The 22,224-nt window shown below is 46.0% G+C and overlaps 1 protein-coding gene across 1 annotated transcript in view; it reads left to right on the top strand.

Moving 5' to 3' along the window:
* The first annotated feature begins 3,169 nt into the window (after positions 1-3,169).
* LOC102574601 (septin-2) overlaps positions 3,170-22,224 on the top strand; it is a 62,982-nt gene continuing 43,927 nt past the window's right edge. The window contains exons 1-4 of the mRNA XM_006270931.4: positions 3,170-3,270; positions 18,137-18,188; positions 19,180-19,279; positions 20,617-20,703. Coding sequence (XP_006270993.1) covers positions 18,162-18,188; positions 19,180-19,279; positions 20,617-20,703 — 214 coding nt within the window. The 5' untranslated portion in view covers positions 3,170-3,270; positions 18,137-18,161. The remainder of the gene's footprint in view (positions 3,271-18,136; positions 18,189-19,179; positions 19,280-20,616; positions 20,704-22,224) is intronic.

Here is a 22,224-nt window from a genome sequence, read left to right as displayed (position 1 = left end):
TAAAGGGAGTTTTCAGTACAGAGACCCTGCACCCAATCAGTACATGGGGTTGAAACTACCCCTAGGCTGTGCAGCCCATCATGCAGGTCCTGATATTAGACAGATCTCTTCAGGGAGAGAACAGTGCTGTAAAAGTGCCTGAGGAGCTCCACCTACTCTGTAGGAAGGGTGAAATCTACTGATGTGTCTCAAGGGCATTTTTGGTGGTAAAATTGCAGAATCATTATCTGGACTTTATATTATGCCTAGGGACCTACTGAATTCATGGTGGAAGTAGAATGTGTGGTGGCTTGTTTAATCTTGCATGTTCCCCTGAGCGCACCTTGCCTCTTGCTGCCCCCCCCAAGCTGCTCCTAAGTAGAGGACCCAGCTGTTTCCTCCTGATCAGCAGGGAGTGTTAAACATGACAATATTTTTGCCTCCCCGCCATCTAGGGCCCCTCAGCCAATCAGTTCTGGGAGGCATAAATGATGCCATATTTAAAACTGCAGTTTTCACCTCCCCACTGATCATGAGGAACAAGCTACCGACTGGTGGAGGAGGGGGGCTGGGGGAACTTGCAAGTTTAAAGGAGCCATAGCGCACTCCACTTCCTCCATGAATTCAGTAGGTCCCTAATTATGTCTGATCCTGTCTTCTCTGTGCACCCATGTGGGAGTATTTGGCAGGCTTTAGGTACTGTACACTGAGGAGCTTTGAATTTGAAATTGTTCCACTACAACAATTAAAAGTTCCCTCAAAAAGGTGTGTATTTTACTAGAAGAATAATAAGAAATCTTTGAAAAGATCTTTGCTGGATTCAAAACTTTCAGCTTGATTTGTATTTTCTAATAAAAAGTCATCTGTGTACTATACACTCCAAATGTTTCTGTGTGTTGTTTAATTATGACTGTACCTGTTTCTTTCCCAGACCTCAAAAAGGGCATTTTGTACCTGAAGCTTGTTTAACATCTCTCCCAATTATATAATTGGTCCAATAAAATATATCACCAAAAAAAATTGCTTCTCTGATTTGAGTCAGCAGTGAAATAGTTAAGATGTTAGTATTTGACTTGTAAATTAGATTACTGCAGAGTAAACACCTCATGAATAGGGAACCTTCATATTTCTCTCAACGCTATTGTTTCAGTACTCTGGTTGCATGCAGACAATACTAGACAAGTTTACATTTTGAAGGTTATCTGCACAACCAGAAGGGCTGGAAAGTTGACTGTAAAACATGAAAGCGTAGGTCTCATGTACACTATCGGGGGGGGGGGAACATTTTGAAGCATTAAAAAAAATTGAAAAAATTAAATATTTCAGTCTGTTAATCAACGTGTGTTATTTGAATATTTCATTTATAGCTTTCTGTGTCTGTAACAAAAACATCTCAATGATTTGTGGTTAGTTTAGTCCCACTGGAAGATTAATTTGAGAATGTTTCAAAATAAAAAAAAAGTTTAATTTAGAAACAGGAAAGGATAAAACGGTAATGATATCTCCAAAGAGAGGCCAGTTTTGACAAATAAAAGGTGATTAACTGTTGCCCAGACAGTTGCGCTGACACCCAGTTGCAGTATGACTGAGGCATAATTCCAGCTGGTAAGGGAGGCAGGAGCTAAACCTGTCAGCCACTGCCTCAGACTGAAAGCTTGGCATGTCAGAGAGTGTCTCTGGGTCTTGTTATAGCTGTGAGCTGCACAAATGCCAATCGGTGTCAATCTTAGCTTGGAGTTAGGAGCGGTCACACCATTAGTCTAGAAGCCTTCTCGGGCTGTCCCCCACCTGCGCAGCTGTGACTTGCCTCTAGAGCAGTGCTCCTCAACTTTTTTTGTATGGGGTCCCATTTGTAAACATTGATGGCCAGTCCTGACCCAGTGCCCCTCATTCCTGACCTGCTGCCCCCCATCCCAGCCCCGCAGCATGTGGGGCCGAAGGATGGGGGGGCAAGCAGCCCCTTGTAAACTGGAACTCTGCCTGCCTGCAAGGGAAAAGCCCTGGTTTCCCACTTTTTCTCCTTTAAAGGAGAATCCATTTTTAGTTTGTTGACTCTCCCTATGCCTGAAGAAGGGTGTCTGTACCCCAAAGCTTGCAAAGAGCAATTTTTCCAACTTTTTAGTTGGTCTAATAAAAGATATCACATCTACCCAAAGAACCTTTTCTGCCTATTTCCTTAGGCACAGCTACAACCAACAACCCAGAGCACTTCCAGTTTCGCCACTGGCTTGGTGATCGGCTGCTGGGGTACCCCCCCGGTTGGCAATCGGCAGCTGGGGGACCCAACCCATTGGTGATCTGGTGCACCCCCAGACTCAGGAAGCACCAGTTGCTCATGCTGGAGGACTTCAACTTGGGGGCACATCTGTGGGGGTGGCTGTCCCTTAACGCAGGGGTGGGCAAAATGCGGCAGGGCCTGCAGGGCCCCTAAAAAATTTTGAAAATTAATATTCATCTGCCTCTGGCTGCCTGTCATGCGGCCCTTGAATGCTTGGCAAAACTCAGTAAGTGGCCCTCCACCCGAAATAATTGCCCGCCCCTGGTTTAACGTAACAGGAGCTGGGTAGTGCTGACCAGTAATAATCCCGCCTTGCAGTGGCATAACTTGAGGCACATAAAATAACCAGTGCTTAAAGCCACTTTAAGCTGTTGGTGCCAACAACCCAGGGGTTAAGAGCACCAGGAGCTGCCCAAAATTACAGCGTAGCAAGGCCCTCCCTCTTCAAAGTTCATACAAGACCAATACCAGTGGAGCCTGGCTCTGCGTTACAAATTATTTCATTCTCTTACTGTAAAATACCCTGACCCATTGTTGGGAAGGGCGGAATACAAACCCACGACATCAATACAGCAAATAAAATAAAATAACATAAAAATTAAAAAACAAAATCCCAGCCGCTTCTGCAATACAAACAGTGTGTGTTAAATTTTTTCCCGCTGGAGGCGGCCAATGGGCCCTGGAGCCGCGCAGGGGCTTGCACCGAGGTCCGCAGCACGATACGCCGCAATACCACGTGCCCGGCGCGAGGAGCAGCCGCCCTGCAGCGCCGGGGAAGGGGAGGGGGTGGAGCCTCCAAGCCCCGCCCCTCCCAGTATCGCGCTGGCAGCCAGGAGGGGCCTGGAAAGAGCCGCTCTATCACTCCTCTCTACTGCCCCCCGCCGTGGCCGCTTTCCCTCCCCGCTCGCACCATAGAGACGCAGGGGTGGTGGCAGGGCGGCCGCGGTGCCTTGTGGGGTGGCGGCGGAGCCAGCGGGGCAGTTCCGGGTTGCGGCCTGGCAGCCGGTGTGAAGGTAGGCGCGGCTCGGCCTGGCCGCGGGGTGTGCACCCGTAGGGGGGGTCGCGCCCGCAGGCCTCCCGGCGCAGCGCCGGCCGCCACGTGGAGCAGGGCGCGGGCGGGGAGGCGGAGGCGGATGCCCCTTCCCCTGGCGCTCGGTTCGGGAGCTTGGGGGGGTCCCGGGGTTGCAGAGGCCCCTTTCGTCGCTGCAGCTTGTGCCTCCGTGAGGGGCGACCAGGAAACTCGTCCCCACCTCCTTTCCTTCCTTCTTGACAACCGTTTTGCAAATCTGCCACCCACTTTGGGGACCCCGCACAATGTCAGCGCCCCTCCCTGGGCCGTGGGGCCCGGCACGCGCTCGGTGACGTCTCCCCGCGGTTTGGTTTGTTCTGTTCCCATGAGAAGTGCCTTTGCAGGGTCATCCGACTCCTACGAGACTGTCATAAGATTCACTTCCCAAATCGCTTGCTGGAGGTGTCACCAGTAGCTCTTTTTTGCGGGAAGGATGCAGTTGCTTAACTTACCCGCATCTGATCTGGACACTCCCTCGCTCTCTTCCACGTCTGTTGGTGCATTTCTTCTGTTAATAGGATGCGAAGGAAGTGCGTGTCAAGAGAAGTGGTTGCAAGAAGGAAGCATTTCTTTGGGTGATATCTTTTATTGGACCAACTATGTTGTTGGGACAAAGTTAGACAAGCTTTCGGATAGCTTGTGAGCTATTTTTTCAGGTAGAGTGCTTGCCCCCTGAGTGTACAAGTCTGTCGCTTCTCCTACCCAGCTCTTGTAAGACATTCGAAAGCTTGTCTAACTTTATCCCAACGACATAGTTGGTTGAAAAAAAAAAAAGACACCCTAAGAAATCCTGGCCCGTCGCATAATTTCTGGACCATCATGGCTACATCATCACTCTTACGCTAGAGACGTGGTTCTCAACCTTTGAGACTTGAGGCACCCCTTAGAAAATGCCTGTTCATAGTTTTGTACTTGGTTTTTGACTGCAGAGAAATAATAGAGCCATTCTTCTGTTGTGGAAAAACTCAGGAAGCCTGCAACAGGTCAGAATGGTTTTAATACTATGAATTCTGTTTTGGAAATTTCTGAGTTTATCTTGTGAATCATGCTCGCACATGTAACAATGCCAACCTTATGTAGCATGCCTTGACACTCTTGAAAGGGCACCAGGACACCCCAGGGTGCCTCAGTTCCCTTGTTGAGAATTGGTGGCCTAGAATATTGTTAATGCTGTTTTTAGGAGAATTTGGCATGCTTAATTTAAATCAGTAAACCATATATATATTTTTAAAAAGCCCTCTGACTCCAAAGGGTTCAGTTTGGAGAGCTTCCCATTTAGAAAGCAGTGTCTCGCATTGACCTGGTATAATAGTACTTAGTACCATAGGGATGGAGAGGAGAGAACTAAGCAAAGGATTGAAAGGCATCAACCCAAATAAACTTCCCCAGTGTGTCATAATGAGGCATCAGATTTAGTGTTCTCAAAGAACATGACTTGTAGTGTAATTAATGGTATGATTTATGCCTAAATAAAGCTGATTTCTGTGCTTCTGCTTTTAGAAGTGTGTTGGAAAAGGGGAACATATTTCACAGCTAGAAAAATAACTTGGTGAAATATATTAAATACGTCCAGAGCTAAAAATCCATTTCCTAAGATATTTAAATAAATTTGCTGCTGCTGCTTTCACGTGACCAATATGGGGTCTGTATCTTTATCTTTGTGTGCTTTGGTGTTTTTGTCAATTGGGGAGCTCTTGTCCATCAGAGATGTTACTCCGGATCACTGTGTGGAAGTGGCTCTTATTGATCCCCATAAATTTGCTAATTGAATGACTAAAACATCTAAGCTGTTTCACAGAGATGAACTTGCAGTAGATGCTTAAGTGGTATTCCTTATTTATTCTCAGTTGTATTTATAATTCTTTTTTGTTAATCTCTTAATTTTCTTTGGTCCATTTTTTCCTTCCTGTAGTACTATATTTTATAGTTTGATTTAATTGATGTTTCATGTAAATTTGCATATATTTGCTCCCAACTCTCCTAGTACAGTTGGGAAAGCAAACTGGACATCTCTGAATTGCCTTTAATACATAATACTATAAAACGTACCAAAAAGATGACTTAACACAGATTAAGATGAATCTTGGCCTGGCCTACCTGCAAATGGTACAGCACTAGTAGGTTTGCTTTTTGGAAACCCCATTTAAATTCCTGCATTCTGTGTTGGTGGCAGTGCTTGCTTAGCTTCCTAAATGACAAAAACATCTAAGATGTTTTTATTAAATGTGAATTACTTGGAAAAATACACATTTTGGGTAACAGTTTTTATTAAAGATAAATGGAATAGTTGGCATGGTTTTCAAGAGTAGAGAGAATGAGGAGTACAGAAGATAAGGGAACAGAGTAGTCAGCACAGAGATTAAGTTGATCGTGGACCTGTGCATTATTCTGAGCTATTGACTTGTAAGATAACATTTTCCAGGCAGTGACAGTGCTCTCCATTCTGAAGAAATTTGCAGTGTGTTCAGCCTTTTGATATAGAGGAAGTGATTGGTTGCTTCCTCTAAGAATAGCCTGGAATGAGTTGCTTTGTCTTTTGATACTCCCCCAGTTTGGAATATGTTTTAAGAATAGTGTAATCCTCTCTTTGCATGCCAAGAAATGCAAGTTGGGTGGAAGCAAGAGACATTCTAAACTATCTGAGGGCTGTCCTTTTTTTCTTGTTGTACCACGCTCCATTGCCTGGATTGGATTTTACTTGTCAAGGGCCATTATGATAACAGACATCATTCTATTATTCCAGGGGCAGGCAAAGTTTTTTGGCCAGAGTGCTGAAAAAAACCACAATGACTACCTTGGAAGGTGCTGGAGTGCTGGCATGCCAGAAAAACAAAATGAGGCAGGGGGTACATGGCAGGATGCCCTGCTTGTGTCCCTTGCCTCCTACCCAAACCCCTGTCTCCCAGCCATGCTTGTGCCCCTGCCCCCTAGCCCAGGCTCCATGGCTATCAGCAGGTACCCAGAACCTGGGCCAGCTGCAAACAGCTGCTGCCTCCTGGCCCCAGCGCCAGCCGCCTCCCAGACCCGGTCCCAGCAGGCAGCAGGTGCTGGTGACGCTCCCCGCTGTGCTGTTCTGCAGAGCAGCATTGGAACGCAGCGCGGCAGGACAGAACAGGAGGCGCACGAAAGCTGCCTGCCGCTCCAAGCTCCCTACTGCCTTGGCCACACTTACCCTGCAGGCGGGGGGCAGCAGTGAGGGGCACAATCCTACCACGCTGCTCCTGTGCACACGGGGGAAGTGTGACCCAGCAGCACGGAGTTTGCAGCAGGCAGGTTCCCTGTGTGGCCCCTCTGTGCACTGCCACTCTGGGTTGCACACGCTGTGCTTCTGGGCCTGCTGCCCTCTCCTGTGCTCCTTGCTGCTGCCCCTGCCTGCAGGGGAAGTGTGGCCAGGGCAGCGGGGAACTTGGAGCGGCAGGCAGCTTTCATGTGCCTCCCGCTGTGTCCTGCTGCGTCGGGTACCAACACTGCTTTGCAGAAGCAGCGGCAAGGGCAGCGCAGCCGGGAGCATCGCTGGCACCTGCTGCTGGGGCTGGGAGGCAGCAACTGTTTGTAGCCGGCCCAGGTTCTGGGTAGCTGCTGATAGCCACAGAGCCTGGGCTGCTTGCAGCAGGGCTTCCATCCTCCCAGCTGGCTGCTGGGAGCAGCCTGGGCTCTGTGGCTATCAGTATCTACCCAGAGCCTGGGCTGGCTGCAGCTGGGAGGCTATAAACAGCTGCTGCCCTCCAGCCCCGGCCCTGGCCCCAGCTGTCTCCTGGCCCTGGGCTCCGGAAAGGCAGCAGGTGCTGGCACTGCGCCCCTTGTGGCTGGGGCCAGGAGGCAGTAGCTGTTTGTAGCATTCTGGCTGCAGCCAGCCCTGGCTCTGGGGTAGCTGCTGTCAGCCATGGTGCCTGGGCTGCTCCCAGCAGGCCTTGCAGCTTCCCAGCCACCTGCTGGGAGCAGCCCGGGCTCCTGGCTGGCAGCAGCTACCCAGAGCCAGGGCTGGCTGCAGCCGGGAGGCTGCAAACAGCTGCTGCCTCCCTGCCCTGGCTTTAAAGCGTGCCGAGGAAAATGGCCTTGCATGCCATGCTCGGCACACGTGCTGGGGGTTGCCGACCCCTGTATTATTCAGTTTACTCTGTCTAAATGTGTTATCCTCAGGATTGGAAAAAGACTGTGCACTTATCCAAACTCAGTGTAAACAATGCTGCTTAAGTATACAGCACTGCCAATGCAATGGTATCACTAACCTTGAAACTGCTGACCTCCCCACATTTTCAAAGCTTCTGACAGCAGCCTTGGAACTACTAGCAGCATTGAAAATGAGAGGAACCAGCCAATTTCAGGGCTGCGGATATAGCACTGTCAGCGTTCTAGTATTTAAGGAACATTTACTGAAGAGCCGACAGTGTTGTGACATTAATAGCTCTCAAACTGACTAGCTCCCTGCATTTTTCAAGGCTTCCAGTAGCATTCCTAAACTGAGTAATAGAAGCCTTGAAAGCAGGGGGTGAGTGCAGCCATGAAGCCAGACTAGTTTTTTGCATTTTTCAAGGCTTCCAATAGCAGCCCTGTGACAGCTGTTTTGCCTTCACTTTCTGACACAATTAAACCTGGCTTGATAAGTTACAAGGGAGACAGATGCTGTTACAGCTGCTGTGAAGTTACTCTGAAATACACAGTTGAGTTACGAAGACAGTGGGGTTGAAAGGTGCTATGCACTTTTAGGGGTGTCAAATGTACAGGTGGGGAGCAAAGTGGCTTGTTGCAGAATCTGGGGCCCTTGAGCCCCAGTAGACATGCAGAATGGTGTCAGGAGGACAAGCGGGAGCTGATACAACCCCTGTTGCATTCTGGTCTTTTCACTTGTTACCACTGCTGCAACCCCAGCTCCTTGATCATCAGCCCCATCGCTGCCCAGGCTGGAGCGGCTGCCACTATATGCCCTGTGTTGGCCCCAGACCTGCTGCCACAGCATGGGGTATGCAGCAGCAGCTTTGGCTCTGGCATAGGGCATCCAGCAGCCTCAAGAGCTGCTGCTGCTGTGTGCCCCAAGCTGGATCCAGCCTGCAAGGAGCCCTGTGGTCCAGATCTAGCTCAGGGTGCAAGATGAATTTGACACCAGTGTACTAAGTGGTTTGTGCACTAAGGGATGTGCAGATAACTGGGGTTTGTTACAGTGTAGCCAAGCCAAGCCAAGGGATTTTGACACAGGTGTGCCAGTATTCCTACTGGGACTCCAACTCGGAAGTTCCCGGCTAGATGTTCTTGTCCCTCTGCTCAGGGTCAGACCGAGCACCACATTTGGAATTTTACCCTGTGGTCCTTCTACTGGCAAGTATCCTCCACCCCAGACTTCAGCCTAGGGTTTCAGATGCTTCCAAATCTTTTGGCAGGCATCCTTTGTTCAGGCCCAAGCCTGGAAGCTTGGGTCTTGGATGCCTCCAGGTTTTGCTTGTCCTCAGCTGTCCAGCTGCAGAAGGAGGCTAGAAATTGAGATGATCCTGCTTCAGGTAGAGGGTTGGACTAGATGACCTCCAGAGGCCCTTCAAGCCCTACATTTCTATGATGCTTAGTGTGGACTGGCAGAGTGTTATGCAGCTGAGTGAATATGCACTTACTAGGTGTGCGTATATGTGGAGTATACTGTGTTATGCTTAAAACTTTTATTGAGTTGCTGGGGGTCTATCTGATCACATAGTGCTGATGAAAACAGTTCTTGCACACACAAACATATTTTTCATGTTTTTCTGTTATTAAATTATAGAGGTACACCAATACATCAGTTCGATATCGGATCAGCACCAATATAAAGAAAATTGATCATATCAGAAATCGGCCTGATATGGCTGATAATTTGGCCGATAAATGCCCGTGCATGTGCACAGCCTCTGCAGCACACAGGCAGCGAGGAGCACTGCCCAGCAGCTTGGAGAGCTGCATGCAGCTGGTAAGTCTGGTGTGTTGGAAGGAGGGAAGGGGCGTGGGAGGGGCAGATCAAGACCCCTGTGGTGAGGGAAGAGTGTGGCTGGGGCAGGGGCTGGGGCAAGTGTTGCCCAGCTGCGATGGGGCAGGCATGGGATGAAGCCATGGCTCATCGGAGGTAGGGAGGGAGGACTGTTCCTGCTGCTGTGTGCTGCTGGTCCGGTGCTCGCCTGCGAAGGCATGGGGAGCCATGTGCCCCTGGACTTGCGCAGGGCAGGGTGGGCTGGGAAGAGCTCTGCACAGATCCAGGTACACTCCCCCTGCCCCACAGTCCCTCCTGGACAAGCAGTGGGAGCAACACTAGTTGAGTGGGAGAGTGCTGGACCAGCAACTCCCAGACAAGCAGCACGCAGCGGCAGGAGTCATGTCCCATTCCCCCCCGCCCCCCCCCTGCCCAACGAGCCACAGCTCTGTTCCGTGCCCCATCCCTACTCCTCCCTCACAGTGGGGACCTTGATCTGCAGCACCCCCCCCCCCCCCCCCCCCAACCACACCAGACTTAGCAGCTGGACACAGCTCTCCAAACTGCTGGTCTGGTACTAGAAATTGGATCGGTTTTGGCTGGTATACCTCCTTAAAAATTGGCTATTGGTATCAGCCCCAAAAATCTCTAATGGTGCACCCCTGTTAAATTACCATGCAGGCATCCAGTAAGGAAGCCCCATGAATTCTACAGCCTGAATCCATTTTTGGGTATATAATAGTATCCTGGATCTGTTTAAAGAGTTGATTATTGTAGCTTTGGCTCTGGCCACAGGGCACCCAGTGATGATTTAAAATATTTAAAACCTCTGTAGTATTCTTTAGGGATACAGGTTGTAGCCATGTTGCTGTGCAGATAAAAGTTATCAGAATTCTTGGGGAGGTCATATCCTTTATTAGACCAACTAGATAGTTGCAAAAAATGTCTTTATTTACAAGCTTCTGGGCACACTTTCCTCAGGCATAGGAGAGTGCAAAGATTGTAAAATTTCTCCCAGGTGGAATTGAAAAAGGGGAGCCTTCCATCACCCATCCTCCTGTGAAATATGAAAAATCATAACAAGAAAGAAGTATAATTCAACAACCTGCTTGCCATTAGGCAACTTTGAGGTAAATGGATTGCTCCAACTTTTACCCAAGCCTATTTTGTACAAAATGAACTTTTCCAGCCAGGAGATCTTACACCACCTTTCAGCACTCCTGTGAAATATGAATTTTCATTTCCAGCTGGGAGAAATTTTACAATCTTTACACTGTCCTATACCTGAGGAAGGGCACATGTGCCTGAAAAGTTGCAAAAAAAGATATTTTTTTGCAAGCATCTGGTTGGTCTAATAAAAGATATCAGTAATTCTGATTACAGTAGTATTCTTTATGCATTTTCTACAGTATTTTCTCTTTGCTAGTTAACACTAGGAAAATTCCAGATTATACACTGCAAGCATTTTACTTCTTGCATCCTGAAAAGAACAAAGGAAATGATTTGGTTTCCTTCCTCGCTCTTTCTCTGTAACTGGGTGGCTTTTTTCCTAGGAAAAGATGGTAGCGGTGCATGTTTTAGGCCCCTGCTTGCGTAAGAAGAGGTAGTAACTGGAACTATTTGCCTTGTCTTCTGTATTGTAGAGCACAGAATTGTTTAAGGTAGGATTCCCATGAGACTACAAATGTATATTCTTACAATACGTGTAATTCAGAAATTGTTCCAGGAGAAAATACTTATGCAGTGTAACACAATATGCCTATGCACAAAGGAATTTATTTCCGAAAGCCTGTTTGCTCTTTTAAATTAAAATAAAGTGTATTTAATTTATATACGTTGTGCCAGAAGTGTAGAAATAGGACATTTGCCTAATGTAAGAAAACTTAAATGCATGAGTTAGAGTGCTCATGTGTCTTATTAATTCAAGTGTATTTTACAGTACTTCTGGTTTACATATTTTATAGTTTGCTTCACACACAGAAACATTTTCTACTGGTTGCTTTACTAATCTTCTAATAATGCTTGAGATGATGGATAAAATTCAAACTCAAGTGCTTCCATACAGGGCAGTTTCCCTCTTGATTGAGTTATTTTCTTTTCATCTTATTTTGATGCCTCCTTCAGCTGAATGTGTGCAGACATTAGTCATTGTTTAGTAATTTCCACTTATTACAGTTTGACCCATGTTTGCAACCAATCTGTTTAACAGAACTATTGATGAAGTAACATTTTGCTTTGCACTGGACATTATCAAGTGTATAGGCTGCTGCTGATGGAGGTTGGAAGTAAATTTGTTTCTGGAGTTATAAAGCCATTAAATGTACAAATGGCAATAGATTTCTAGGCTCAAATGAAGAATTCTTATTTAAAAGCTGATGGTATAGTTGCTTTCTAAATTCTTCTCTGCCCCTCCCCACCTCCAAGCCCAACTGGTAAGCCAGAGTGGACAATGTATTTCCTTGGAATTGTACTGTAACAGCAAATGTTGAAGTCATTTAACCTTTAGCCTAATTCAGCAAAACAATATTCATGGCAGTAATTACTTGGGAATTCATCTTACATCATGGCTTGTTGTTCAGGAAACACTTTCGGTGAAACATTATGAACTCTCTCTCTCTCAAGATTTCAGTGTCTGTACTGAAACAGCCTCATCTTTCTGCAGGTGCTTTTATTAATGAAAGAATAAGAGAAGAAATACCTATAGGTGTGTATTGTGTTTTCAGATTGGAACTAAATTTAAAATTAATCATGTTATTGTGAAGTATTAGCACATTTACATTATAAATACTTCACCCTTGCTTTAATTAATTTAAAATTATGTTGCATGCAGGAATGCGCAGATACTGATAGCTGATGGTTAACCATGTCAGCTGATGCCAATCCCATAACTAGTGCTTAGTAATAGCGCAAAGCATTCCAAACTACTGACATAAACCTTTCTTTGTTTGTTTGTTTTGCATGTATAACGCACAAACACATGCATCCTGCCTGTCCTGGCCTTTGATCAGGAAGGTGGTGACTGTCTTATTCCCATGTATGTTGTCTCCTTGCCCATGGCTCCTACCTGCTCCCACAGCCTGTGCTGCTGTCCCAGGTGGCCGGGCAGACCCTCCTGCAGACAGCAGTGCTGGGCTTGTTTGGAGCTTCAGGGCATGCTGCTGCCTTAGTGCTAGCAGGCCCTATGCAGCTGAGCTCCCTTGGCCTCCAGGGAGAAGCTGCTTTTATAAGGGTGCCAGGTGGAGTGGCATGTCCCTTGCATGGCGCCTTACCCTGCCTGCATGCCGCCCCGTAACAGTCCCTTTATTGCTTGGCACAGTACTTTGTGACCACTCCCTGGTGCCCTCTACTCCACCTGTTGCTGGCTGGACCTGCAGTCTGTTGTGAGCATGGACTGGTGGCAGGCACACGGCCATAATTATAGGCTACAACAACCAAAAAAAGCCGATAGCTGATAACATTTTTTCTTTTATCAGCACTGATTCAATAGCCAATTGATACGTTGGTGTACTCCTAGCTGCGTGGAATAAAGCAACCTGTTACAAATCAACAGTTTATTGGATTTATTAGCCATAGGGCATGGACAGACCAATACGTTAGACTGAGTTAGAAGGGGAGTGGGACTCCCTGTGTCAGCCGCTCCCCACTAGCCTTTGTGTGTCTGCTCTGTCTACTCCGTACTGTGGTAAGGGGAAGCTAAAGTGTAGTAATTAAGCAGTTGTTTCATTGAGGAGTGAATGTCCTGGTTTAACTTTCCCTTATGGCAGAGGAAAGCAGATGCATGGAAGAGTTGCCATTGGAAAACATTTCCTTCCCCATTTTAATCTACATAAATTGTTCATCTTTTCACATCCTTAGTGTATTTTGTTGGGGTACCAAAAGAGCCTTCTAAGATTTGGTTATAATAGGTTTTGTAAACTAGTTGATTTATAACCTGAATACAAACCCTAACTGTTCATTAAACATCCTTGATTGCAAACATGTTCATTCTACAGAAGATAAACGATTATAAAACACTTTTGGGGGATTACACAAGCATGAAAAGAAATAGAAACTTGTTTTACTCCTTCTCCTGTCTTGGGTTCACCTCTGTGTAGTATGTAATAACTAACCAGACATGAGTGGTGTGAGAGCTCTTAGGCAGACAATGCAGTTATGATACATGACAGGAGCTCCCCTGCTGTCTTGAACATTACAGCTTAATGATCAGGGTTAAGTATGGGGTAAATGTTTGTCATGTAGCAGGGTCTATGGAAAGTACAGCATAGCTGAATTTTGAGTGGCTGAGGTAGCTTGGCTCCAGAGCTGTAGTCTCTCTCTCTCTCTTTTTTTTAAAGGGGGGCGGGGGGGGGGGGGAATTTGCTGTACTGTACAAGGTAATACCTGTAACATATAGGAGTATATTCCACTGAGTACGTGGTATCCTGTTTCTGTTCTTCAGTGACTGAAACAGAGGTATCCTTTTGATCAAAACTTAAGTGCAGCTAAGAAGGAATTTTAGTGCTGGTGAATGTTCAGGCTGCATGACGACCCTGAAAACGTGTATTTATCTACAGCAGATGGGGTACTGGAAGCAGCGCGGTGTCCACTGTGCTCTAGACAGATTGTTTTGGAGTGAAGGGAGGAAGGTGCTTCTATGTTTAAACCCTTGTTAAGGGTGCCGGTTTTATGGTTGCTGGTTTTTGTCTTAGAATCTCCTGACTGAAGACTCGCTTTTAATTAAGAGGAATTAAATGACCTTTGAACAATGCTACCTCTGGAGCCCCAAGAAAAAATTAGTGCTTTCACCTCCCAGGAACTCAGGCCTGGTAACTTTTGCTTACTGCCCAGTATCCACAACTGTGGCAACCCAAGGATGTCCGATTTATAGGAAGAAGTTCTGGCTATGTTGACTCTCTGCTATTTGTGTGTGCTACTGGAGCTGCCAGCTTTTTGAAAAACACTACAGATTTCTTAAAGAAACTGGGCTGCATTCATAAGCTTCCGGCTACCACTGTATTAGCTAGCACTGATGTCACATCTCTGTATGCCAGCATCCCCCCATGAAGATTGATTACAAGTCATAAAGAACATTATCCCTGATGAGGATGCTGCTTTTGTTTCTGTCACATTCCCATTTTATCCCCATACACACCTTCAGATTTGGGGACTCCCTATACCTAGAAACAAATGGCACTGCCCTGCATACATGTATCGGCCCCCTAGTATACCAATATATTTATGACAGACCTTGAAGCTGTTTCTGCCACAACTAACCTCTCGTCCCCCTGATATACCTAAGATACATTGATGATATCTTTGTCATATGGACACATGGGAAGGAATTTCTAGAGAAATTTCAACAAGACTTTAACAACTCATCCATCAAACTAACTCTGGAATACTCCACCCAGCAAATTCATTTTCTGGATGTCATGATGAAGGTTTCCCAATGGCCACATCACCACCACATTGTATTGGAAACCCACCAACTGCCACAGGTACCTTCATGCCATCAGCTTTCATCCTAAGCACACCAGTAGATCCATCTTCGATAGCCGGCCTCTGTATTACAACCATATCTGTTCTGATCCCACTGACCAGGTGGCATACCTTAAGGATATGGTGTAGGGATTCCTACAGTTATGATACTGCAGAACAAAATAACGTTACAGCCCCAGAAACTGTAGCCACTCAAATCCAACGAAGGCAGACTCAGGCCTTTCTCTGACCTGCTACAACATCAACCCCAAGGGAATGACAACAGAATCTGTCTAGTTGCTACCTACAGCCCTTCTAGTTTGCACACCTCTAACCCCTCCTGGAAAAGGGCAGTCACTTCAAGGTAGTCATGCAGGACAGATCTGTCCTGGTTTATAGACTGCCCCACCAACCTCAAACAATCTCTCTCAAGCAAAAGACTACCTAACTCCTATTCTTACCGAGGCATCAGGCCCTGCATTCAACTCAGTTGCAAGCTGTACCCTCTCATCAGTACAGACCATGCTGTTGCAGGACCAGATAGCAGATTATAACATCTGAGTTCACCTGTACCTCTACCAGCATCATATGCTATCACCTGCTTACAGTGCCCTTCTGCTGTCAACACTGGGTAGATGAGGCAGTCCCTGTGTGGAAGAATGAATGAACACTGATCTGATAACAGTGCCAGAAAGATGCACAAACCTGTGGCAGAACGTTTTAGCCTCCCTAGATAGTCCATCGCTGACCTCAGAGTAGTTGTTCTTAAACAACCCAAGTTTAAAAAATGAACTTGAATGTAAAATTGTGGAATGAGAAATCATCCACAGACTGGATTGTGTTAAGTATAGTCTCAGCAGGGAGTACAGATTCTTTTCCCATCACCTGGACTAGTTTTCATATCCTTTTTTGTCCCTATGGGTTATTACTTGTTTGCCTCTCCCAGTACCACTCCTCCCTCCCTCTGCCCTTTTCCCTGTTTTGCATTGAAATCTCTCTTTCTCTTTGACACAGGGCTCTGTGCCTGTCCTTTCACAGCATCTGATAAAGCAAGCTTGGGCTCATGAAAGCTCATGCTATACACCTCTGATTTAGTTAATCTATAAGGTGCAAATCTACCCTGCCTTTGCTGGCTTTTGTGACATGACTATTTTGCCCTGAAAGTGAGCTGAGACTGCCAGTCATTTCACATAATCTTGCTCTCTCGGTCTTTCAGTCATTACAAAGGTCGGCTGCATTTGACACGGCAGTCAATAATTAAAACTACTTTTTAATCTACTGTTGGTTCCTGGAAGTGTAAAGACTTCTTGACCAAAGAGTTATAATCTCAGGCTTGGGGAATTTCTGTGGGCTCTGGAAAGGTAGGAAAAGGAAGAACGCTACTGTGAGCTGTCCTTGGGAAGGTTGCTGGTTTTGGGGAGTGTAGTTATCTGAGAGGTCCTGGGATTGTTTCTGTCAGTCAGATGTATATGAAAAGTGGCATTAATCATTTTAGCTCATCTGCTTTCTAGAGAAGTGACTTTGGTTGTTATTAAAATGTCTCTGGCAACCAACCTTGGAAGTCTTCAAGAGGAGACTGATCCCAGCAAGGTGTCTGTGCATTTGATCTCAGCAGTATTCCTGCCCAGAGCAGGGGGGTTGGACTCAATGATCTTTTGAGATCCCTTCCAGCCCTTGATTTCTATTATTTCAGTGGTGGTGGTCTTGCTCTCTTAAATCATGCATCATATTGTTGGCTCTCTAGGCAAAGGTGACAACACGTTTCCAAATGTTGAAACAGAGCTTGGATAAATGAAAAGTTGGACCCATAGGTTGTGGTAACTAGGGAATGACATCTTTATTGAGCCACCAATAAGAGCCCATAATGCTTACAGGTTGGCTGGAAGCCCAAATGAACTTCTAATATGGTTTGTTGGGTCACAAAAACAGACTCACCTTTTTCAAAACCGCACTGTAAAGAGCCTGGGAAACGTTCCTTGGGGAATGCCTAGTTACTGAAGGCCAGGAGATTCCTAGAAACAAGATTTTTTCCCCCCAATCAAGTTTCCATTTCTTTACAGATGAACTGGAAATATAGGCAACTGGTTGGAGTAGAGATGACCCTCATTTGACCTGGTAGTGAAGTTGATTCCAGTATTGTTATACATAGCCTGCGGAGGATTTGAAATGTCTGCTTCTGGGCCAACTTAAAATCATACAAACTGAAGATCTTTTCTGCTAAATACTACATTGCAAATATGTTTAACTTGGGGTTTGCCTGCTTGGTTGTTTCCTAGCTCTGGAAATACTCAGCTTTGGCTAACCAGTTGCATTTAAAAACTTGTACTGCATCCTGCTGGTTAAATTGGCTTTCACTGAGCAACAGGAAAGCATCTGTATTGGGAGAGCACAGGTGCCTGTATAGGTCACTTCCTTTCTGTCCAGGCCAAAAGCCATCTTGTCAACAAGTCAAGCTGTGAAGTATCCTTCCCCTTTTCCATTTCCTTTGTGTTTTATAGCTACTCTCAATACAATGGCACCACACTTACCCAGCCGCTAATGAATGTAACACAGTTAATATCTTCAAGCATGGAGGCTTGTGAAGCTACCAAAATGCATAACTCTTCCAGATAGGTATCTGGACTTGGAGTCAAAATATTTTTTTTGATATGCACATTAAGGTTGTTGTGAATTTTAGTATCTGCTGGATTTTAGCCACATCCTAGACTCTGCCGTGTTCACTGAGGTCTCAGAGTAGCCTTAATGTTTAGAGAGAGCACTTGTGTTTATACTCTTAAGTTAATTTACTTTTAATGTTTCACTCAAGCCTTTGGGCCTTCTGTTTTTCTGGAAAAAAACTTCATAAATGGTTTTGGATCAAAAGTTTGTTTATGTATGTTTTTGGAAGCTTGATCAAATGCATTCAGCTGTATGCAAATTGCCTTTATGAGGCAGGGAATACATTTTTTTTTTTTATCTGTGAGAAGAGGAAAAAGAATAAGAGAAGGAAATGATGTTGTACATAGAGTTAGGAGATGCAGGGCATTGGGATGTCAGGTTTAATGAGAAAACTGTAGAACCATAGCAAACTAAAATTTGTTCATTTGCATAGATGGCTGTTAACTGAGGTTTCTTTGAATGGTGGTATTTTAAGCTGTGCATTGACATTTTGTAATTGTGAGTATTGTCAAAAGACAAATCCTTTACTTGAATAAGTGGAATCCTTTTATTAGGGCAGCTTTGCTTGATAAACTGTTCTTTTTTCACAAGCTGAATGACTAAAACTACAGGATCAAATACAAAGCAATTGATTAACTGTATGCTAAGAATCCCTTTTCCTTTTGGTATATTAGCATAAAAGTGTGGTAGATGTTACATCCTGGCTGTGTATACAAAATGGTAATGAATCTGACCTAAATCACTGAATCTTCTGCCTTTTGTTTTTCAGGGTCTGAAATTTGTGGTGACGGAACATGTCTCAGTCGGGTGAAAAAGTAAAGGTAAAGAGATGCTTGCATAATTAGAATTTGATTTTTTAAAATTCCTTTTTGTTAAACTCCTGAATCTAAATCAGTGGTCTCCAACCTTTTTAGGCACAAGATCACTTTTTGAATTAAGGTGCAACTCAGGATCTACCTCAAAGAAAAGGTAGAATTAAGGTTACCATATTTCCAGTACCAAAAAAGAGGACACCTGTGGGCAGGAGTCAGGGTTGGGGGAGGGAGGAGGAGGGGAGGGGTATCTCATGGGTGGGGGGGCAGTGATATGCCCATGCCCAGCCTCTACCCCTCACTCCTAAGCCCCTGCCCCCTGAGCCCTGCTATCCACGCAGCACTTTTTCTCTGTCTTTTATCTGGGAGTTTGCCGGGGCCTGTGTGCAGACCACATGACCCCTGACAGCCAATCATCTTGCCCGCTGCTCCCAGCTGCAAGCAGCCAGCCCAGGAAAGCAGAGGCAAAGCAAAAACCCAGGCATTTGTTCGAATTTCAAAAACCTGCCTGAACATGAGGACATGTCTGGGAAAACCCAGATGTATGGTAACCCTAGGACTGCGACTGAGATTGACTGACTGTCAGAGGCTCCATGATTGACCAGTCGATTGTGATCTACCGGTTGAATACTACTGATCTAAATCATTCCTATTAGCAGTTTAACAAACATGACTGATGGAATGAGTTCTCACTTGGTAACAAACAGGGTTAGCTGTAATGCATTGTGGTACTGTTTAACCACTGCGTTTTCTTGGGGACGTGCAGACCACACTGTCCAAGGAGAGCTGGCAGCATTTCCCAGAGCACTAAGGGAATTTGGGACTGCCAGGCTACTGGAGGAAGGGGCGTATGCCAAGGTCTGCCTAGCAGTGCTAGCAGATAAGTGCTTGACTATCTTTATGTCATTTGTATACATCGTCACAGTTTTGATATAGGATCACATGAACTTCATTTAAGGTTTCCTGTTTTTTTCACTTAACTTTTTTTTTTCCTTGTCAGTTTTCTGACGCAGCAGGCTATGTCGGATTTGCTAATCTGCCTAACCAGGTCCACAGGAAGTCCGTAAAGAAGGGCTTTGAATTCACTCTAATGGTGGTTGGTAGGTGTCGTCTTTAATGGCTTTAAATAGTAAAATAATCGTGCAGGTGAAGGTGGCAGGTATTTCTTAATTAGTTAAGAACAGGTATGTGGAAGGAAATAACTTTATAGTAGTGTAATCTGGTTTTGCAATCTTGTTTTCTAGGTTGTTTAAAACAGAGTAATCTTTTAGTGGTTAAATCTTGTAACCAAGAGCTAATGGATCGGTGTTCCATTCCTGGCTCTTCTACTGGTGCTACTGTGATTCACTGTTTCATGTTAGAGAAAGTCACATAATTTGACTACATTTCCCAGTCTGAAAATGGCCGTCTTTGATTCTTGGAACATAGAATGTATAGTCCTTAATATACAGTCAGAACCCATAGGGGTTATAACATGTATTCTAGTAAAAGTTCAAATTGGCTACTATTAACTTCAATACATTTCTCAATTCTCTTTTGAAGTGGTGCTAGGACTTTTCTTTCATTAATTTTTGGGGCATTTTTCACCTGATAAAGGGCAAAAGACAAAAAATGAATGACTCCGTTATAATACCTTTGGGTCTTGACTTTTGCGCCACTCTGCATAGATGTTAAGTTTAAACCTGGCTGCCAGCTGTGCTTAACCTCAGTATAAGACACTGTTTCAACTTCCATTTCTAGCCTTGGAAAACCTTCAAGTTGGCAAACATGCAAATAGGAATGTTATGGTTTCTTTGAATTTAACATGGCTGCAAACCTTTCCCCTTTATTTAAAACTTGGTCCTTTTGGCTGCCTATAGACATGCTCCAACACGTTCCAATTAGAACATTCTAGTGTTGACTCAGTGTCATGTGTATTAAGCCCCTTACGTTTCAAAATGGCTGCAGTGGCACTTTAACTAAAGCTCATTTAACAAGGGTTAGGTAAAGTGCACCTGCAGCTATTTTGAAATGCAGGGAGCTTAATACAGGTGACACTGAGCTGTTTTAATTAGAGTGCCTGTCCAGCAACCACTCTAATTAAAATGCCCATCCCCACCTCTGAGCACGTGTATAGGCAGCCTTTATTTCACATTATTTCTGTTGGTAAAGACATACTTTATATGACCTTTTAGCTTACATTGTGTAATCTATACTGCATGAAACTGCTAAATTTAATCAAATATTTTTGGAAACATCAAAGGGTTGTTTTTCCTGTTTTTCTTAGCATTGTTGGGCTGAGTATTTGATGTCTTTATCTTAAAAGCTAAGGTGGACCTTCAGTGACCAAACTATTTTTTATTCCATGTAGTAGACTTATTGAGTTGCTTAAAGAAGGATTGGGGCAAGGGGGAAAGGGTGGATGAATACGTTTTCTTACCTGAATTTTGGTTTGCAGGTGAATCTGGCTTGGGAAAATCTACCTTAATTAATAGTTTATTCCTGACTGATCTTTATCCAGAACGTTATATTCCAGGAGCTGCAGGTAAATATGATTGTGTTCTCTTACTCCTTGTGATAATTCACTGAGGCACGCCCACTCCAGCTTTATTAACTTTCATATTCTTCCTGTCACTGCTCCACCATTTAGACTAGGGACAGAAGTTGCACATAAACCAGTTTAAGTGATCCGAAACTGGTTTAAACCTGTAACAGAACAGCAGTTCAGTGCACACTTTCAAAAACCACTTTCAAAATGGCTGAAACCAGTTTAAGATAAACCTGGTTAGATGTAGTTATCAGACTTAACTGACTTGGGTCAAACCAGTTTATGGAACTTCTGTCCCAGATCCCTTCCCAATTCATTTTAACTCCCCAGCATCCCAGAATGTCTTGCAGCCCTGGACTGTGCTGTCTGCTCCAGTAGGGCAGGGCTGACCTTTCCCCCAGCTATTAAGGCATAAAGCCTTTGTTCCCTGCCAGCACCTGTCAGCGCAGCAAGGAAATGGACCCCCAGACCCACCTAGCCCCGTATCTATACAGGACAAGGTGAAGGAAAGCCCCAGCAGTGAGGGCTTTTTGCCCCTCCAGCAGCCTGGCAAGTATGGTTGGCAGCAGCTCAGCCCCACCTCCTCCTCAGTCTGTGAGAGGGGGTGGGGTAGCAAACCACACTGGCCTGGCCCTGGTGCTCCCCTCTTCCCTGCCAGCTGGGGTTTGCCCGGCACAGGGGGAAAGCCCCCAGCAGGGGCTTTTTGTTCCCCTGCAGCCCAATCCCGTACCCTCTTCCCTCTTTCCCCCCCACATAGGGGAGGTAGTATAAGAGGGGAATGCATTGGCTTGGCCCATCACTGCCCCCCTCCCCCAGCTGTGGTTTGCCCAGGAGGTGGGGGGTCTCCTGCAGCCTGGTTTTCTGGCTGGGATCACCTCAGCCCTGCCCCCTCTCCAGCCCCCATCTGAGAAGCATGGGGGGCAGATGCACCAGCCCCCACCAGGAGCTTTTTGTAACCTTGTAGCCCGATGAGCTAGATGCGGGTCAGCTCCACCCTGTTCTGGGGATGTGGCAGGGCTGAGCTGGTCTGGCTGGGGGAGGGCAGTGTCTGGCTGGGCTGGTGCCCTTGCCTCTGCACCCTGCTCCTCTCACAGGCGGGGCTGAGCTGATCCCAGCTCAGCACCAGGCAGACCCTGGCTGGGGTGTCTGGTGCATTTACCCTCTCCTCTTGGAGGTGGGGGGCTGGTGAAAGGGCAGGGCTCAGCTGATCCCAGCCTGGTAAGCCAGGCTGCAGGGGAGCAGAAGGTCCCTCTCCACACTGGCCAGACCTTGTTGGAGTGGTGGGGGCTGGGGCAATGCCTGACCTCCATCTCCAACAGGTGGGGGCAGCCTGATGACCTGGGCTATGGGGGAGTGACCCTCTCCTCCCCCCTCCTCCCCAGTGGGGTGTTTCCATCTTGCTGGGCAGCTCCTGACTGGGGGAGCTTGTGCCAGGCCGAGTGTGTGAGTTCCCCCACCCCCTCTCATGGGTGTGGGGCTGGCGGGGCAGGGCTGAGCCAACTGGAGCCCTGCTGGCCA

Source organism: Alligator mississippiensis, chromosome 10 (assembly GCF_030867095.1).
Source record: "Alligator mississippiensis isolate rAllMis1 chromosome 10, rAllMis1, whole genome shotgun sequence".
NCBI lineage: Eukaryota > Metazoa > Chordata > Crocodylia > Alligatoridae > Alligator > Alligator mississippiensis.
Note: the sequence above shows the minus strand (reverse complement) of the source record. Positions and strands in the feature narration are given on the sequence as shown.